A 14,049-nucleotide genomic window follows, 5' to 3' on the forward strand; every position below is an offset into this window, starting at 1 on the left:
AGTGGTTTAAATAATCTGCCAGCGCAATGAACAGGGAGTCCACATGGCGCACGTCAGGAACCTGCAGGGAAGCAGCATGGTTGGCATCTCTCTCTCCTCTGCTTCACCTTAGGAGTGAATGTCTCTCGGCCATCAGCTGGTCTCTCTCCCTCTCTTCCTTCAGTATCAAGCGTGTCGGTGACTGAGGGTTGAGTTGATCGACACAGCAACAAATACACGTGTTTCATCTCTGCAGGTTCTGAGCCACGGACTCACGTGTGCTGCTGGCCGCCACTAGAAGCTGCAGCAGGTCAATACATGAAAATGTACTCAGAAGTATTTCTTGTGTTTATCTGGACCCCTGGGAGGTGAGTTCTGATCCCAGGAGACGCGTCACGGCCGAGTGGGAGCACCGACCACAGGTGATCAGACCACAGCAGGTGGAGGGTGTGACATCACGGTGGCTGTCACAGATCAAAGTCGAGGATGTGAGTTGGAATGACTGGGACGTCGCTCCATCATAGTTGACTTGAAAGGCCCACAGAAGTAGCAGGGTGTGAACGAGCATTCCGGCTGTTACCATGGCAACAGTGCTGCGCTGGACCCGACCACCGATCCACACCGTGGGGCGCGCCTACACACAAACCAGCGTTCTGGGGCGGTGGGATCGGACTCCAGTTTACAGGTTGGAACAAGTGAGGAGCGCCGACGGTACCTGATCACGTGACCTCCGTAGACGAGCGTCGTGCACCTGAGCCTCTTGTTGTTGTTGGGATTTTCCCCGCAAGCTGTTTTGTGAAGCTGCGCACCCCAGAGGCTGTGACGTCACATGCCGCAGGTGAAGGCGTCTCACATGCGCGACGTCACCAACCGTCACCGCTAACCTGCGATCAGGTAGGGCCCGCGCGGCTCCTGTCAGTCTCCAAACAGAACTTTTCAAACACTCGTCCTTTTGCTGCAAGTGAAACTGAAAAGCATGAAATTCGTCGACTTTCATGAACCTTTCAAGCTCGCGTATCCTTCGGGGCGTGGCGTGCTGGTGCTAATCTGTTAGCCTGCTGCTAGCTGCACCTTAGCTTGACGCATCTGAGACTGATCGTCCACGAAGAACTAAACATTCACTTCACTTCTGCAGGGAGGCTCGGAACCTCCGACGCGCTTTCGTCTGACCACGAGCCTCATGGGAGCTGCAGTTGGATTCTAATTGGAAATGTGAGGAGGCCTGCTGACAGACGCAAACACAGAAAATCACCTCAAATCATTTTATTTCATTCCTCCAAATTCCATCATATTTTAATTTTAGTTCCTAGAAAACCTCAGTCCTCTGCAGGTGGGAGGAGCTAGCACCTGTGATTGGTCAGCAGGGACATGGCGTGCCAACGCCCTGCTCCACTGTCAGTCCTTTGCTCAGCAGGAAGGCTTCCTGTTTTGGTTCCCTCCCGAGGAACTTCCTCAGCATCTCAGAGGCGTCCTCAGAGCCGCCGGGCCTCAGGATGAACTTCCTGTAGTCCAGACCCACCTGACGGACCAATGAGGAAACCATCACATTTCCTGTTGCTCATCAATACTTTCAATCAATTACACAGTGACACAATTGTGAAAGGTGTCAGGACAAAGGTCGGCGGGGAGGGGGTGTGTCAGTGTGGCTGTATTTGAGGACCTGGGACCTTCTTCCTTCCTCTCTGTCCTCCTGTATGTGTCATACATGAATCATACTCATACGTGTTACTAACTCCTCTCCTCCTGCTGTCCTCAGACGTGTTACTGACTCCTCTTCTTCTCCCCTCATCCCAGATCCTGGTGCTGCTGGAGGAGGCTCCAGACCTGAAGAGGCTCCACCTGCTCACGTCCCCATCTGTCCATCAGTCTCTCCTCCTGTCTCTCCCTCTTTATCTCTGTCCCTCTCTTTCCTTCTGTCTCTCTGTCTTCCTCCATTCTCTGTCTTTGTCTCTGTCCATCAGTCTCTCCTCCTTTCTCTCCCTGTTTATCTCTGTCCCTCTCTTTCCTTCTGTCTCTCTGTCTTTGTCTCTGTCCTGCTCTCCTCAGGTCAACAGGTAAATAAATAAGAACGAAGACGAAACACAAACATCTGAATCGTCTTTCATCAGGCACACAACTCTGATGACTGCGGCACCTGGAGTTCTCCGTTCCTCTGGTCGGAACACTGTCCACAAAGACGCAGGACTACAGGTCGTCACACATAACCCAGTACCCAGAGGTCATCGAGGTCAGTTTACTGTGTTTGACCTTTTATTGTGTCTGGTTTTGTTTGTTATGGTCTGACCTTTGGGTTCATGATTCCCTCCTGCTTGAAGCGAGCGTAGAACATGTCCATGGAGAACACCTCGCTCCACAGGTAACCGTAGTACTGAGCGTCGTAGCCGCCGGCCAAGTGCCCAAAGGTCGCCGGCATGTTGGTTCCTGCAGGTGGAAGAACAGTCAAAGGGTTTTCCACAATGACCAACAACGTGCAGATGTGTGGTTGGGGCCACTCGGCGGTGCCAGTTCTAGTAAGTGACACAAACACAGAATGTTCTGGCTGTTGAAAACCACAGGAACCTCAATTTCCCAGTAGCTCGGCTTCACGGCCAAACCACACCGAGCCCCAGCAGCTCCACCAGCTGAGAGCTGAGACGTCTGTGTTGTTGACTTGTTAGGATGCCTTCCTACAGCGTGCTGCTGCAGAACAAGCGCCAGCTCCGCCCCTTTTGGAGCATTAGCTTTCCAGGGGAGGAGCTGGCGCTTGTTCTGCAGCAGCATGCAGCCATCAGCCCCGGTTGAGCCGCTGCGCTGGCAGAAGCCAGGAGCTGGTGAATCCACCTCAGCCCCTCTGATGTCATGTTGGCGAAGGTGCTGTCTTTGTTGACTCAGAGTGTTAAGAGTGCACAAACACGTGTCGTGTTCCTCAGACCTGGTGAAGCTGGGATCCCCAGGACCTCCTGACAGAGGCGGGCATACTCCTCTGCCGGGTCGAGGCCGCTCCTGGTGTGCAGAGCCTGGTCCACTTTGGCCAGAACGATCTGCCGCAGGTTAAAGAGCCCTGTGGGGGAACCACGGCATCACATCAGTTTCAAGAAGTGTTTTGCTGCTGCTACTTCATCTCAGCGCACGAGGCACCAACTCTGTTCGGGGGGGCGACACTTCTTCTGCCACTAGATGGCAGTACCTGTGACCAAGTCACAACTGAAGCACTTTTGCGCTACAATGGGTTTTTCCTTCAGTCTGAATTCTTTCTTGTGTTGTACGTCGCTTTGGACAAAAGCGTCTGCTAAATGAAACTGTAGAATTGCAGAATTGCTCAGAAGTCGTAGAAATGATGTAAAACCAACCTATCATCAAGTCTCCATCACACCATTCACCTCAGGGACAGGATGTTTCCTTCTGTGACTTCCTGTCAACAGTGGCTGCACAGGATGTTTCTACAACAAACTGAGGCCCTGAATACAGGTTTCCCTACGAGCAGCTAGTCTGTCGCCGCGAGCTGCTGCTGACAACTGGCTTGTTTTAGTTTCGGGGCCTTGTGGACATGATGGACATGAGTCGGCAGACAAATACATTCCACATCTGGAAACAGTGAAAATTTCCTTTTTCCCAAACTTACGAGACTTAATCTTGATCCTGGGTTACTAGGATCTCAGCGTCAGCTACTACAGTGGTGACTATAGGAGCTAACCTAGCCTAACCTCAGGTTGTCAGCTCTGCTTCCTGCATCACACCCACCAGTGTTGGCGAGGCGGGACTTGATGAGCTTGTCGAGCAGCTCATCTGGGATGGCGCTGCCAGTCTTGTAGTGGCGGGACATCCTCTGCAGCGGCTCCTTCTCCCAAACCCAGTTCTCCAACATCTGAGATGGAGCCTCTACAAAGTCCCGCTCTACATGAGTCCCGCTGAACATGGCATAGTCCGCCTGCAACCAGAGAACAGAGACAGGAAGTAGACTGATCCACCGGGATGCCGGTTCAGATCAATCGGTTCTCAGTCTGGTCTATTAACTTTCAGATGTTACTGGATCTCTTGCTGGAGATCTGACTTGGACTGACTTACACTGCAGCCATTTATAAACGAGCAGCCCAAGCTGAAGCTTTAATTAAGACTGTTGCTACATTTCCAAGTCATTCGTCAATTTTCAGGTTTCAGGAAGGTTCAGCTGCTTGCCAACAGCAGTCAGGATTTTCACATTCATGCTTCTCTAAGTGTTCTGCCCTGTACTCTTTCTTCTTCATGGTTCATAAAATGAACCTTTAGCTTCCCCAGCTGACCTCAGCGCAGAGCTGGTGCATGACATGGCCGAACTCATGGAAGTACGTCTCCACCTCATCATGCTGCAGGAGTGACGGGGCGTCGGCCGTTGGTTTACTAAAGTTGGCCACCATGGCTGCTACTGACATTTGGCGTGTGCCGTCAGGCAGCAGGCAGCCAGGCTGCAGGCCGAAGCAGGCAGCGTGGCCATACTTCCCTTCCCTGCAGGTAGGAGACACAACAGAGTCACATGGGACATGAAGTCAACAGCTGAGTCAGACAAGCCAGAAACACGCATTCTCTCACCTGGGGAAGAGATCCAGGTAGAACTGGCCCACCACCTGCCCATGCTGGCGGTCCTTCACGCAATACAGCGTCACATCCGGGTGCCAGACAGAGGCTCCATCCACCAGCTCAAAGGCCAAACCCAGCAGGTCCTGGTAGATGTCCAACAGACCCTGGGTCACCACCTCCATTGGAAAATACTCCTTCAGAAGATTCTGATCAACTGCATACTGTGTCTCCTCCACCTGAGAGGACAGAGGACGAGGGGACACAGAAAGGAGGACAACAGAGGAGCACAGTTCTAAGCTGCACCATAGAAATAAGAATGTCTTCATGGACCCACCTTGACCTGAACAGTTCAGTCCGTCATAACCATAATGGTCCCCCACTGTAGCTGGTCCTGATTGGTCCACTAGGTCCAATTATGACATTTCTACCACAGCAGATTTCTACACAGAAACTAAGTTCATGTCTTTTCAGTAGCAGGAAAAGTCCCCGTCATTTATGCCGTTTTACAAGCTGGTGTGGAAACGTCCACTCAAAAATGGAAAAACTACTAAGCACAAGAACGTGGCACTGAGCTCTCAGGTAATCCTGGACGACATCCGCCACACCGCCATGAACTCCACATGCACTCTGATTCAGTTTTCAGTACTACAAAGACGCCATCACTGCACACCCAGGGTCCAGGCGATATCCCCGGATTCCTCTTCTCTTGAAGTGACAAATTTAAAAAGGAGAGCAGCACAATCACTGATCTGTTGGGGTCCTGCCCTCAGGTGCATCCTTTCTGGTGTCTTATTAAATATCCAGAGCTGCTCTTACTAAGAAAATTGCTTCAGGTGTTGAGCTCTCGCCTGGGTCATGAAGTAGCGAGTGTCCCAGGCGTGCAGCTCTCGCCTGGGTCATGAAGTAGCGAGTGTCCCAGGCGTGCAGCTCTCGCCTGGGTCATGAAGTAGCGAGTGTCCCAGGCGTGCAGCTCTCACCTGGGTCATGAAGTAGCGAGTGTCCCAGGCGTGCAGCTCTCACCTGGGTCATGAAGTAGCGAGTGTCCCAGGCGTGCAGCTCTCACCTGGGTCATGAAGTAGCGAGTGTCCCAGGCGTGCAGCTCTCACCTGGGTCATGAAGTAGCGAGTGTCCCAGGCGTGCAGCTCTCCGTTGAAGGGCAGGCTTCTCTTCTTGCATTCTTTCTCCTTCAGTTTGAGGATGACCAAGCGCTCTTCATCACCCAGAGGTTTCAGCTTGCAGGCGAGTTCCTCTAAGGGATAAAGAGAGAAAGAAGAACGTCAAGATTCTGCACCTGCCCTGATTCAGAGGTGGACTCCATGTTTGAGTTCTGGAGGCAACAATATAGTAGAACCTGAAGACCCAAGCTGGTATATAATATATTAGAGTAAGGACAGGGTTACTATGACACCACGTATTCATCACCTCATCACGTCCCCATAACTGCTGGGTTTTTGTCTGCGTGTCATATCCTGCCCTCATTCTAAGCCACCTGGGTCACCAAGAAGGAGAAGCAGCCCACAGCTGACTGAAACAGCTGAGGCCAGTGTTGGTTGCTGAGCTTCACTCACCCAGAAAACTGGCCACCTTCTTTGCAGATTTGGCCATGTTCATCTCCAGGACAAAGTCAGCATGCGTGGGAAAACCCAGCAGTGAACTCTTGCGAGCCCGAAGCTCCACCAGCTCCTTCAGGATGGCCGAGTTTTCCTGCAGACACAGGACACGCCACGTTTTACCCTCACACGCTGTTTCCTCCACTGTTCCACCACCAGATCTTGTCGTACCACAGTGCTCATCTTAACTAGGTGAGTGTAATCTGATTGGTAACAAACCTCTCTACAGCGTGAGTTGAAGGCCTCCTCCAACTTGCGGCGGGTTTCTGGGACAAAGCATTTTTTCATGGTGGGGAAGTAGTGAGGATACTTCAGAGTGACCTTCAGATTCTCGCCGTCCTTCTCCAGAGAGCTCAAGAAGTCCTCTGGGAGGCCGCCTGAAAACAAAGCAATGTTATCGTCTCCATAGAGTAGAAGGAAGAGCAGCTGTGAGTGTGTGAAGGCACTCTGGTGGCCACTGACCCAGCTCATCACGGATGAAGGTCAGACCGGTCGTGTCCTCATTCAGGTTCTTGTTGAAATCGATGCACAAGTTGCTCAGCCTCTTTTTGATGGACTTGATTTCCTGTCACAGTAGAGACAAGATGATATTAATTCATTGCAACAATACGATAAGAACAAAAGAAGGATGAAGATAGAGAACATCCAGTAGACACGCAAGGCTCTGGAGTTCTGAACTCAACTCTTTTTTGTTGTTGGTTTAGGATTTATAAATTCACTGTGACTTGCTCGTTATATCTGCTTGGGTGACAGCAGCTAAGCTCGCTGAGCTGCCAAGGAAGCAGGCAGTGGTTCTGAGCAGGTCAGAGGTCAGTCGGACACGAGGTGGGCCAGGACGTCCTGTAGGGGGATTGGACAGACAATGTCACACCTTGTTGCCCCTCAGGGAAAATATTTCTTGGGCTATAAAAATAACCCTTGATTTGGTTTGCGCACATCGTCCGTGTGAGCGGTTGACTTTAGCTTCCTGTTCGATTAGTGACCTGACAACTGTCAATCACTACGACAAGGGGAAATAGCAGAAACCTCTGAGTAGTGAACTGGACAGCAGATCCAAACACTGTTTAGCTTTGGTATCCTCTCATACTGCAAGGGCTCAGGGTTCTGACCCTGGAGTAGAGCCCTTTCAGGATATTTGCCAACGTGTGTAAAATCACTCAAGAAGAGAACGGATTCATTCCGATCCAGACCTGGACAGGAGTCTTTCTACAGCGTCTACAGAGGCACGATGGGAGGGAGAAGCTAGCATAGGGTTAAATATCAAGAGCACCTCTGGTTCACATCTGAGGAGGGAATTCACCTGGAAAGACATCTGAGGGTTCTTTGGAACTCCACCCACAAACAGTGCTGGAGGGGTGCGGCAGCGTGTCTGCTGGCCACTTCCACATATTCTGGGAGAGCCCCAGTATTCATACTGGGTAGGTGTAGCAATGGCAATCAGATCAACTCTGAGTCTATGGCGTTACAAATCCAGGGTTCATACCAGCTGGACGAGTCAACGAGAGATACTGACGACAACTGTGAATAGCAAGTAGCAAGAAAGCAAGACTTTCACCTCAGAGACTCATGTGAGCGCCTCAAACTCACACTGAGCAATGGTCTTCTGACTCAGCAGAGTCGCGACTACCTGGACGTGTAGCCTTGCTCGCCACATGCCATCAACGTTAGCATGACACGCATCTGTGATAAGATAGTCAGAGAAGCGGAAATCCACACATGAAGGCTGGATAACTTCAGCAAGACGACGATGGTGGATGTGAGCGCCGCCGCTGTTCATGATGCCGACCTGAGACGCCTGCCACCCACAAACAAGTTCCCCCTCAGTGAGATGGCGCGATGCTGCTGCCCAGGGCTTGGAGCTGTAACAGGCGCGGTTCTGGCTCTCATAAAAGCATTAATCAGCCCCTGAAGAAGTCGCTAACAGGCCTGGAGGCAGAGTGTGTGTGTGTGTGTGTGTGTGTGTGTGTGTGTGTGAGGAGGTGGAGTGTAAACATGGAAACACACACTGATGTGCTGCTGGTCACCACAAACGTCGGCTCCCTCTTTGACTCACTTTAATAGCCATTACTTTGGTGGTGGCCCACCAGGTGAGGGCTTGGAGAGGATCTGAACCTGCGCCAAACTTAATTGCCAAACCCTGCTTTAAACAGTTTCTCAGCTCGGGGTCCCAGTTACTGATGCTAAGTACTAAGCATCAGTAACTGGTGACTGGACTACAACACTGGTGCATGCTGGGAGTGATGAACCGTCTTCGTAGGAACTTGTTCCAGCAGCTCTGGGTGAACTGGGAGATCAAGGACACATCCTTGGGGGCTCCAGTCTGGGAGCTTTCTTGGAGGAGGTGGAGGGGGAATTCCACAGCATCCTCAGCCCCCTTATAGCCTCATAGGCCGCCTGGTCTGGGGTCCGATTGTGGTCTGACAACTGAAAGGGGGATCTGGAGCATCAGATTCTTCATCATCATCAGAGTGACTGCAGCCACCCGGCAGCGCCTCCAGACTGAGGGGCTTCATGTGGTTCCAGTGTGACCATGGTGGATGTGTGCGGTCATGTCACTGTTTTCATGTCTTGGATCTACTGGTGTAGAAATTCTCAACTTTGAGAAGCAGTGAATGAAACGCTGGACTGGCTGCTCACCTCCTGCGTCTCTCTGGCCAGGTGGAGGCCGTTCCTCCTGCCCAGTTTGATCAGCCGCTCCATGTAGCGTTTGGACTCAGCAGAGAGGCCGTCAGTGGCCTTCTTCTTCTTCTGCCAACACAAACAACACAGAATTAGAACAACTCAAACCCTCCAGGAGGAACTGGAGCCGAGATCCAGTCTGGACTAGAACCTCATTTTCCACCACAACAACTAAACTAAAACAGAGCGACGTCACAACAATTTTAAGATTTAACAGCACGGTTGACATGAAGAATGTTAGAAAAATTCTTTTTCACACGCCATGATGGGGGTTTCTGGATTGTCCTGCATTCTGCATAGGTTAGTGGGGGTCTTAAAGTTATACAGGGTCAAGAGACGGGTCTGGACGATGCCACCTCGATTTAAAGATCTTAAGCTGGCCAGTCTTCGAGGACTGGAGTTGTGTGACCATGTCAGTGGAACGCGCTCATAAGCAGGAGAAAGCAGGAACGTCCAGTTGTGAGGTCCATAAACCAACCGTTGGCCTCCAAAGGGGGTCTGGTCTCTGTGACCTCACTTGTGTGTTGCATTGTAAAATGCTCCTTGTACAAGAAAATAAATTCAACTTAAATTTTGACTCTTCGGATCCAGTCTCTATCATTTAAAAGGTCATTAAGAAGAAATTCTTGTGACAAAGAAACCTGGCGAGGTCACCAGATTCTTGTCTCCTGCGTCCGTGGTCGCATGTCTGCTAGACTTTACAGAGACAAACTCACTGGAGCGCTGCTCTCAGTAGCACTCCACTGCTAACATTAGCTTCAGCTGCTCAAACTACATCATGGTCTGATGGAATTAGCACATCAGAGGCAGCTGGGCGCTGAGCTCAGCTGGATTCTCATGGTGGCTCAGAGGAAACGGTAGAAATGCCTGCCTCGCCACCTCGAGTCAGCTGGGCAGAGTCAGATGCTTGCGGGGGTGACGCCCGTGATGTTCTGACCCTCGTCTTCTGATGACATTGGTCCAGAGAGTGACTAGAGGAGCAGCGCTCGGCAACCATCAGCTACGTGGAGCCTCCCCCACCTGGCCACTACTGGTGTGACACCCAGTGGTCATATTAGATTTACTGGTAATGATCTAGTGTAAATGTCAAACCAGTCTGGAAAGGTGTCCACCAGTACACCCTGCTGGGTCATCTGTGTGCTGATTGGTCAGCAGCTCACCTCCAGAGCGACGATCCTCTGGTAGACGTCCTCCCTCATGCTCATCTCCACGTCAAACTCCGACAGACGCTTGTCTGCTTCGGTGCTCGCCATTCGGACCTCCTTACAGGGAGACACATGCTGCGGGAAGTCCAACATGTTCCTCTGGACTGAGACACAAGGGGCGGAGTCAGACCAGAAAAGGGTGGGGCCGGACAGGAGAAACACAATAATGTCTGATTTCTAGCAGAATCAGAGAGGTGAGGAGCTGCAGCTGATCTTCAATTCCATCTTTATCCAGGGGCAGTGATGTGGGTTGCCGGTTCATTCCCTGGACCAGCAGGATGAACCCCTGAGGAGCCCTTGAGCAAGGGCCTTAACCCGACCGCTCCAGTTGGGGCTGCACGGTGGCCAGTCGATCAGACTGGTTGTACTGGGCAGCTCCCAGGTGTGACTGAGGGAATGAGATCCCTGAAGCCCCGCCTCACCACTGACAGCGTCTCTGAACTAAATCAATTATTTCACAGACCTTTGGTTCCCTTTGATAGAATATTTTGCTGTGACTGTTTAGTTCCTGGTGTCTCTGCCAGGTTTTTCCTGCCTATGCAACCTCGGACACTGAGACTTTTCCTCCTCCACAAGAGCCCGTCAGGTTGCCCGCGGGGTCACGTATGCGGGTGTGGAGGCTTCAGGGTGAGACGCCCTCATCCCCTCCAGCGATGACCTGACAACAGGCTTAGCTTCAGCTATGGAAGAACATGGTGCTGCATGTCAAAGCTAAACTCTGTAGGTGTTTTCATTGAAAGAGGGATCAACTGTAAGATCTGGCTGACTGCCAAACATTCTCCAAACCAGTGGGGGGCAGCACCTTATCAAGAGGGTTGTGAAGCCACACCCATCATTAGAAACAAAGAAATGCTAAATGCTCACATATGGGGAGTTTCCTGTCGACTGAGACACTTTGAAACTGTTGTGGCTGCTGAGAACTTTCAAAAAGCAAAGATTTCACACCCTAATTAGCGCTCCTTCATGAACGCCAACAAAAAGCTCACATTTGTTTATCGGTTTATTAGCAGGACACCGCAAAAGTCGATGGATGGATTCAAGATTTTGTGATATTTAAGGAAAGAGCAGTGAACTTTTGGGGATGATCTAGATTGTAATGGCACTCTGGGCAGCGGCGGCGGCGGCAGCGGAGGTGTCGAACCAGCGGCAGCAGCAGCGGCGTTGCAGGTGTTTTCAGGTTGCTCTGAACCTCCAAACAAAGCCTCTGCCTCTTTTGTGGCAGCAGCTGCTGGTGTAGCTGTTTCTCTGGAAACTGCTGATGGGGATCTTTACCGTCACAGTGGCTACTGCTGACTCAGCGCTTCCCTGCCTCACTCACAAAGGACGACCAGCTGCCTTTGACCTCTTTACACGCAGGTTCTCGTCTGTGCAGAAATATCTGGAGCTCCAGCACCGCGAGCCTGTGGGACTTTGCCTCCTTGGGTGTGAAGTAACTAAACTATCAGTTCATCTGCCAATCATTTCTTCAATCAATCAGCTGATTACTGTTTGGTCCACAAATTTGTCAGAAAGTACTGAAAAAAGGGGCTTTAATTATTTTTTCACGTACAAACAGCACAACAGAGAAGCGTCATGTGACTCACGGAGTCGCTCAGGGATCTCTACATCCCACCGCCCATGTCCCTCTACACTTCTTTGAGAGTTTTTTTCAGAAGTGTTGCTCACGAAAAAATGATGTTTGAACATTTTGGCAAAAGAATACCAGAAAGAAACAAATACTGAAATTAAAAAAACAAAACAAAACTAGAAACTGCACATCTCAGTTCTCAGCCTCCTGGATGTGACCTTGACCTTTGACCACTGAAGCAGTTTCAGGTCGCACTGAAAGTTTGTGCCAAATAGAAAAAAACTTTAGGAACCAGACATTTCTGCTGATTTCTGGGTGTCAGGTGAGTGAGCAGCACCTCAGAGGGAGGGAGGAGACCAACGGCACTGAAAGCGTTTGGTGGTTTGTGATCGTTTTAAGGGGTTTTGAGAATTGGAACCGACGACTGGGTTGTGAGTCGAGGAGCCACCAGAGTGAAAGAAGGAAGAAAATGTAGACTTTTAATGAGCTTCCTGACCTTCAGACTGAGTTTCTGAAGTGCATCTGGATCCACCATGGGGGGGGGGGGGGCATCAGGGGCAGTGCTTGGATCTTCCATGTTGTTCAGCTTTGATCATGACAGACTTGATGACATCACTGTTTGGTTCTAATGTTTCCCCACCACTGAGCAGATTGTCCTCTGACATTTACACATCCGGCGGTGAGAACATGGGGACCGTTTCAGCTGCCGCCCTCGCCATCTTGACCATCTCTGCCTTGTTTTGTGTCTTACAGGCTTCCCACCAGGCACCAGCAGCAGAACGAGAGGCCTGTTCAGGTCTGACCACGGCGTGTCTCCAGAGTGTCTACATGGCGCACGATCAGGGCGTCAGTCCAACTTCTAGAAGTCTGATTCAGATCCAAACGCCGATGTTAACTTGCGTTTTAAAAGAATTCGTTAAAGTTTAAACTAAGAGTCCTGTTTTGCTGACGTGACGTAAACGCACTGATTGACAGGTTATAAAAGATCATGTTTCCATTTGATGTTCAGCTCGGTTTCTACGGCAGGAGGCCCGGCTGGGCTCCTTCCTCAGACCCCACCCCCACAGTGGGAGGGGCATCACGGACCTTGCAACACCTGAAGCAAACACTCACCGGTGTAGTCGACCTCCACGTCAGCGAGGGCTTTCAGCGTGTTCTCAAAGGTGACGCTGGCCAGGTCCAGAGCGCCGACACGGTCGTACACCTTCTTGGTGTTGGCGATGAGGTCATCGGCGAGCTGCTGGATCTGCTCAACATTCAGATCCCAACGCAGACGGTTCACAGAGCAGACCGGCACCGGGCTGCCAAACACCACGTCACCTGGGGGCATGAAGAAGAGACGACTAGTCAGGCAGAACCTCGCCAAGCATCTTCAGACTGAAGCAGGTCCCAACGTTATAAATGAAAAAACACGCTTCACACTCATGATGACACCACTACTACTACTACTACTACTACTACTGCATGGGTGAACTCTACAGCATCACACGATCTCAAACAAAGTGGACGCTGTCATTTATAAGTCCGAATGTAAAACTCATATTGAACGTGTGTCCAGAATCAACACGGCCTTGTTTCACCACTGCAGCACCTCATCATAAGGAGGCCAACCACGGTCGACGGGCCCAGGTTCCCGGTGTCAGACCGGCCAGGGACGGCAGCAGAATGAACGATGTGCGGCTGACCGTCAGACAGCATTGAGTGGGGCTGTGGTCTCAACCCTGGCTCACGGCAGACACGTCAGTGGGAGTGCGTCATTCTGCTACTGACCATGAGGTTCAAAGAACATTACCACACTTTTGGAAAAGTATCAACGTTCTGTCGAATATTACACATCTCATCCCAAAACCGGCGAAATAGCTCCACCCTGCCGGGACGGATTGCCCTCCCTCAGACCGGGGACTCGTCTGGGGGGCTGCTGGTTCGAGTCCAGCCGGACTGAAGAGCCAAAGAAGACCAGTTAAGACGCTTTACTCGTCACATGTGTGCGCCACACAAGCAGCACCACCTGTAGACGTTTAAACCGAGTTTGGCGTATGTTTTTGGACCCTGGCGAGTGGATCCGGTAATCCAGCGGTAATCCACGCTGGCGTCCCACAACCGCAGTTCGCTACCAGTTAGCAGAATAAACACAGGCTAACAGGCTAACGCGACAGTCAGACCCGCCGGCCGCCAGGTCCTCTCCCGACGGCACCCCGTTTCTCTCCGGCGCTGCTGAGCGGCTAACCAGCTAGCAGGCGGTCGCAGGAGCAGCTCCGCTAGCAGGGACTTTTAAAAGTGCACATCGGCGCAGACACGAGTCTGACTCGTAGACTCGGCAGCCTCAGACCTGTCCAGGTGCGCTCACCTGTCGGGCCCATTGCGGAGAAACTGGTGCAGGTTCGTCAGGTCTGGGTCCTTCACTGACAAGCGGCAGGATGAGAGAAGTGATGCACCGCTTCTTCTTCTTCTGTGGTTTTAATGGCGGGTCGAAAAC

The 14,049-nt window shown here is 51.4% G+C and overlaps 1 protein-coding gene and 1 long non-coding RNA gene across 3 annotated transcripts; one reads left to right on the forward strand and one right to left on the reverse strand.

Annotated features, from left to right (window-relative positions):
- The first annotated feature begins 631 nt into the window (after positions 1-631).
- On the forward strand, positions 632-12,570 carry LOC147249353 (uncharacterized). The gene is made up of 4 exons (XR_015119150.1): positions 632-873; positions 1,115-1,191; positions 1,774-2,206; positions 12,327-12,570. It is a non-coding gene; the product is annotated as an uncharacterized LOC147249353 (long non-coding RNA).
- Positions 1,212-14,049, reverse strand: thop1 (thimet oligopeptidase 1). Of its 2 annotated transcripts, none has more exons than XM_086223313.1 (14): positions 13,921-14,049; positions 12,687-12,893; positions 9,962-10,110; positions 8,760-8,867; positions 6,585-6,687; positions 6,342-6,499; positions 6,081-6,216; positions 5,619-5,761; positions 4,525-4,748; positions 4,239-4,440; positions 3,700-3,886; positions 2,891-3,019; positions 2,264-2,400; positions 1,212-1,498 (listed from the first exon to the last, which is right to left on the reverse strand). In XM_086223313.1, the coding sequence occupies exons 1-14, from the start codon at positions 13,931-13,933 to the stop codon at positions 1,337-1,339; spliced, it is 2,058 nt and encodes a 685-aa protein (XP_086079439.1). In that variant the 5' UTR covers positions 13,934-14,049; the 3' UTR covers positions 1,212-1,336. The 2 variants fall into 2 exon arrangements, with proteins under 2 accessions (XP_086079439.1, XP_086079438.1); XM_086223312.1 differs by having other exon boundaries at positions 8,760-8,870.

This window comes from Aulostomus chinensis, chromosome 14, assembly GCF_037954235.1.
Source record: "Aulostomus chinensis isolate RoL2024-O1b breed Wild chromosome 14, RoL_Achi_v1.0, whole genome shotgun sequence".
Lineage (NCBI taxonomy): Eukaryota > Metazoa > Chordata > Actinopteri > Syngnathiformes > Aulostomidae > Aulostomus > Aulostomus chinensis.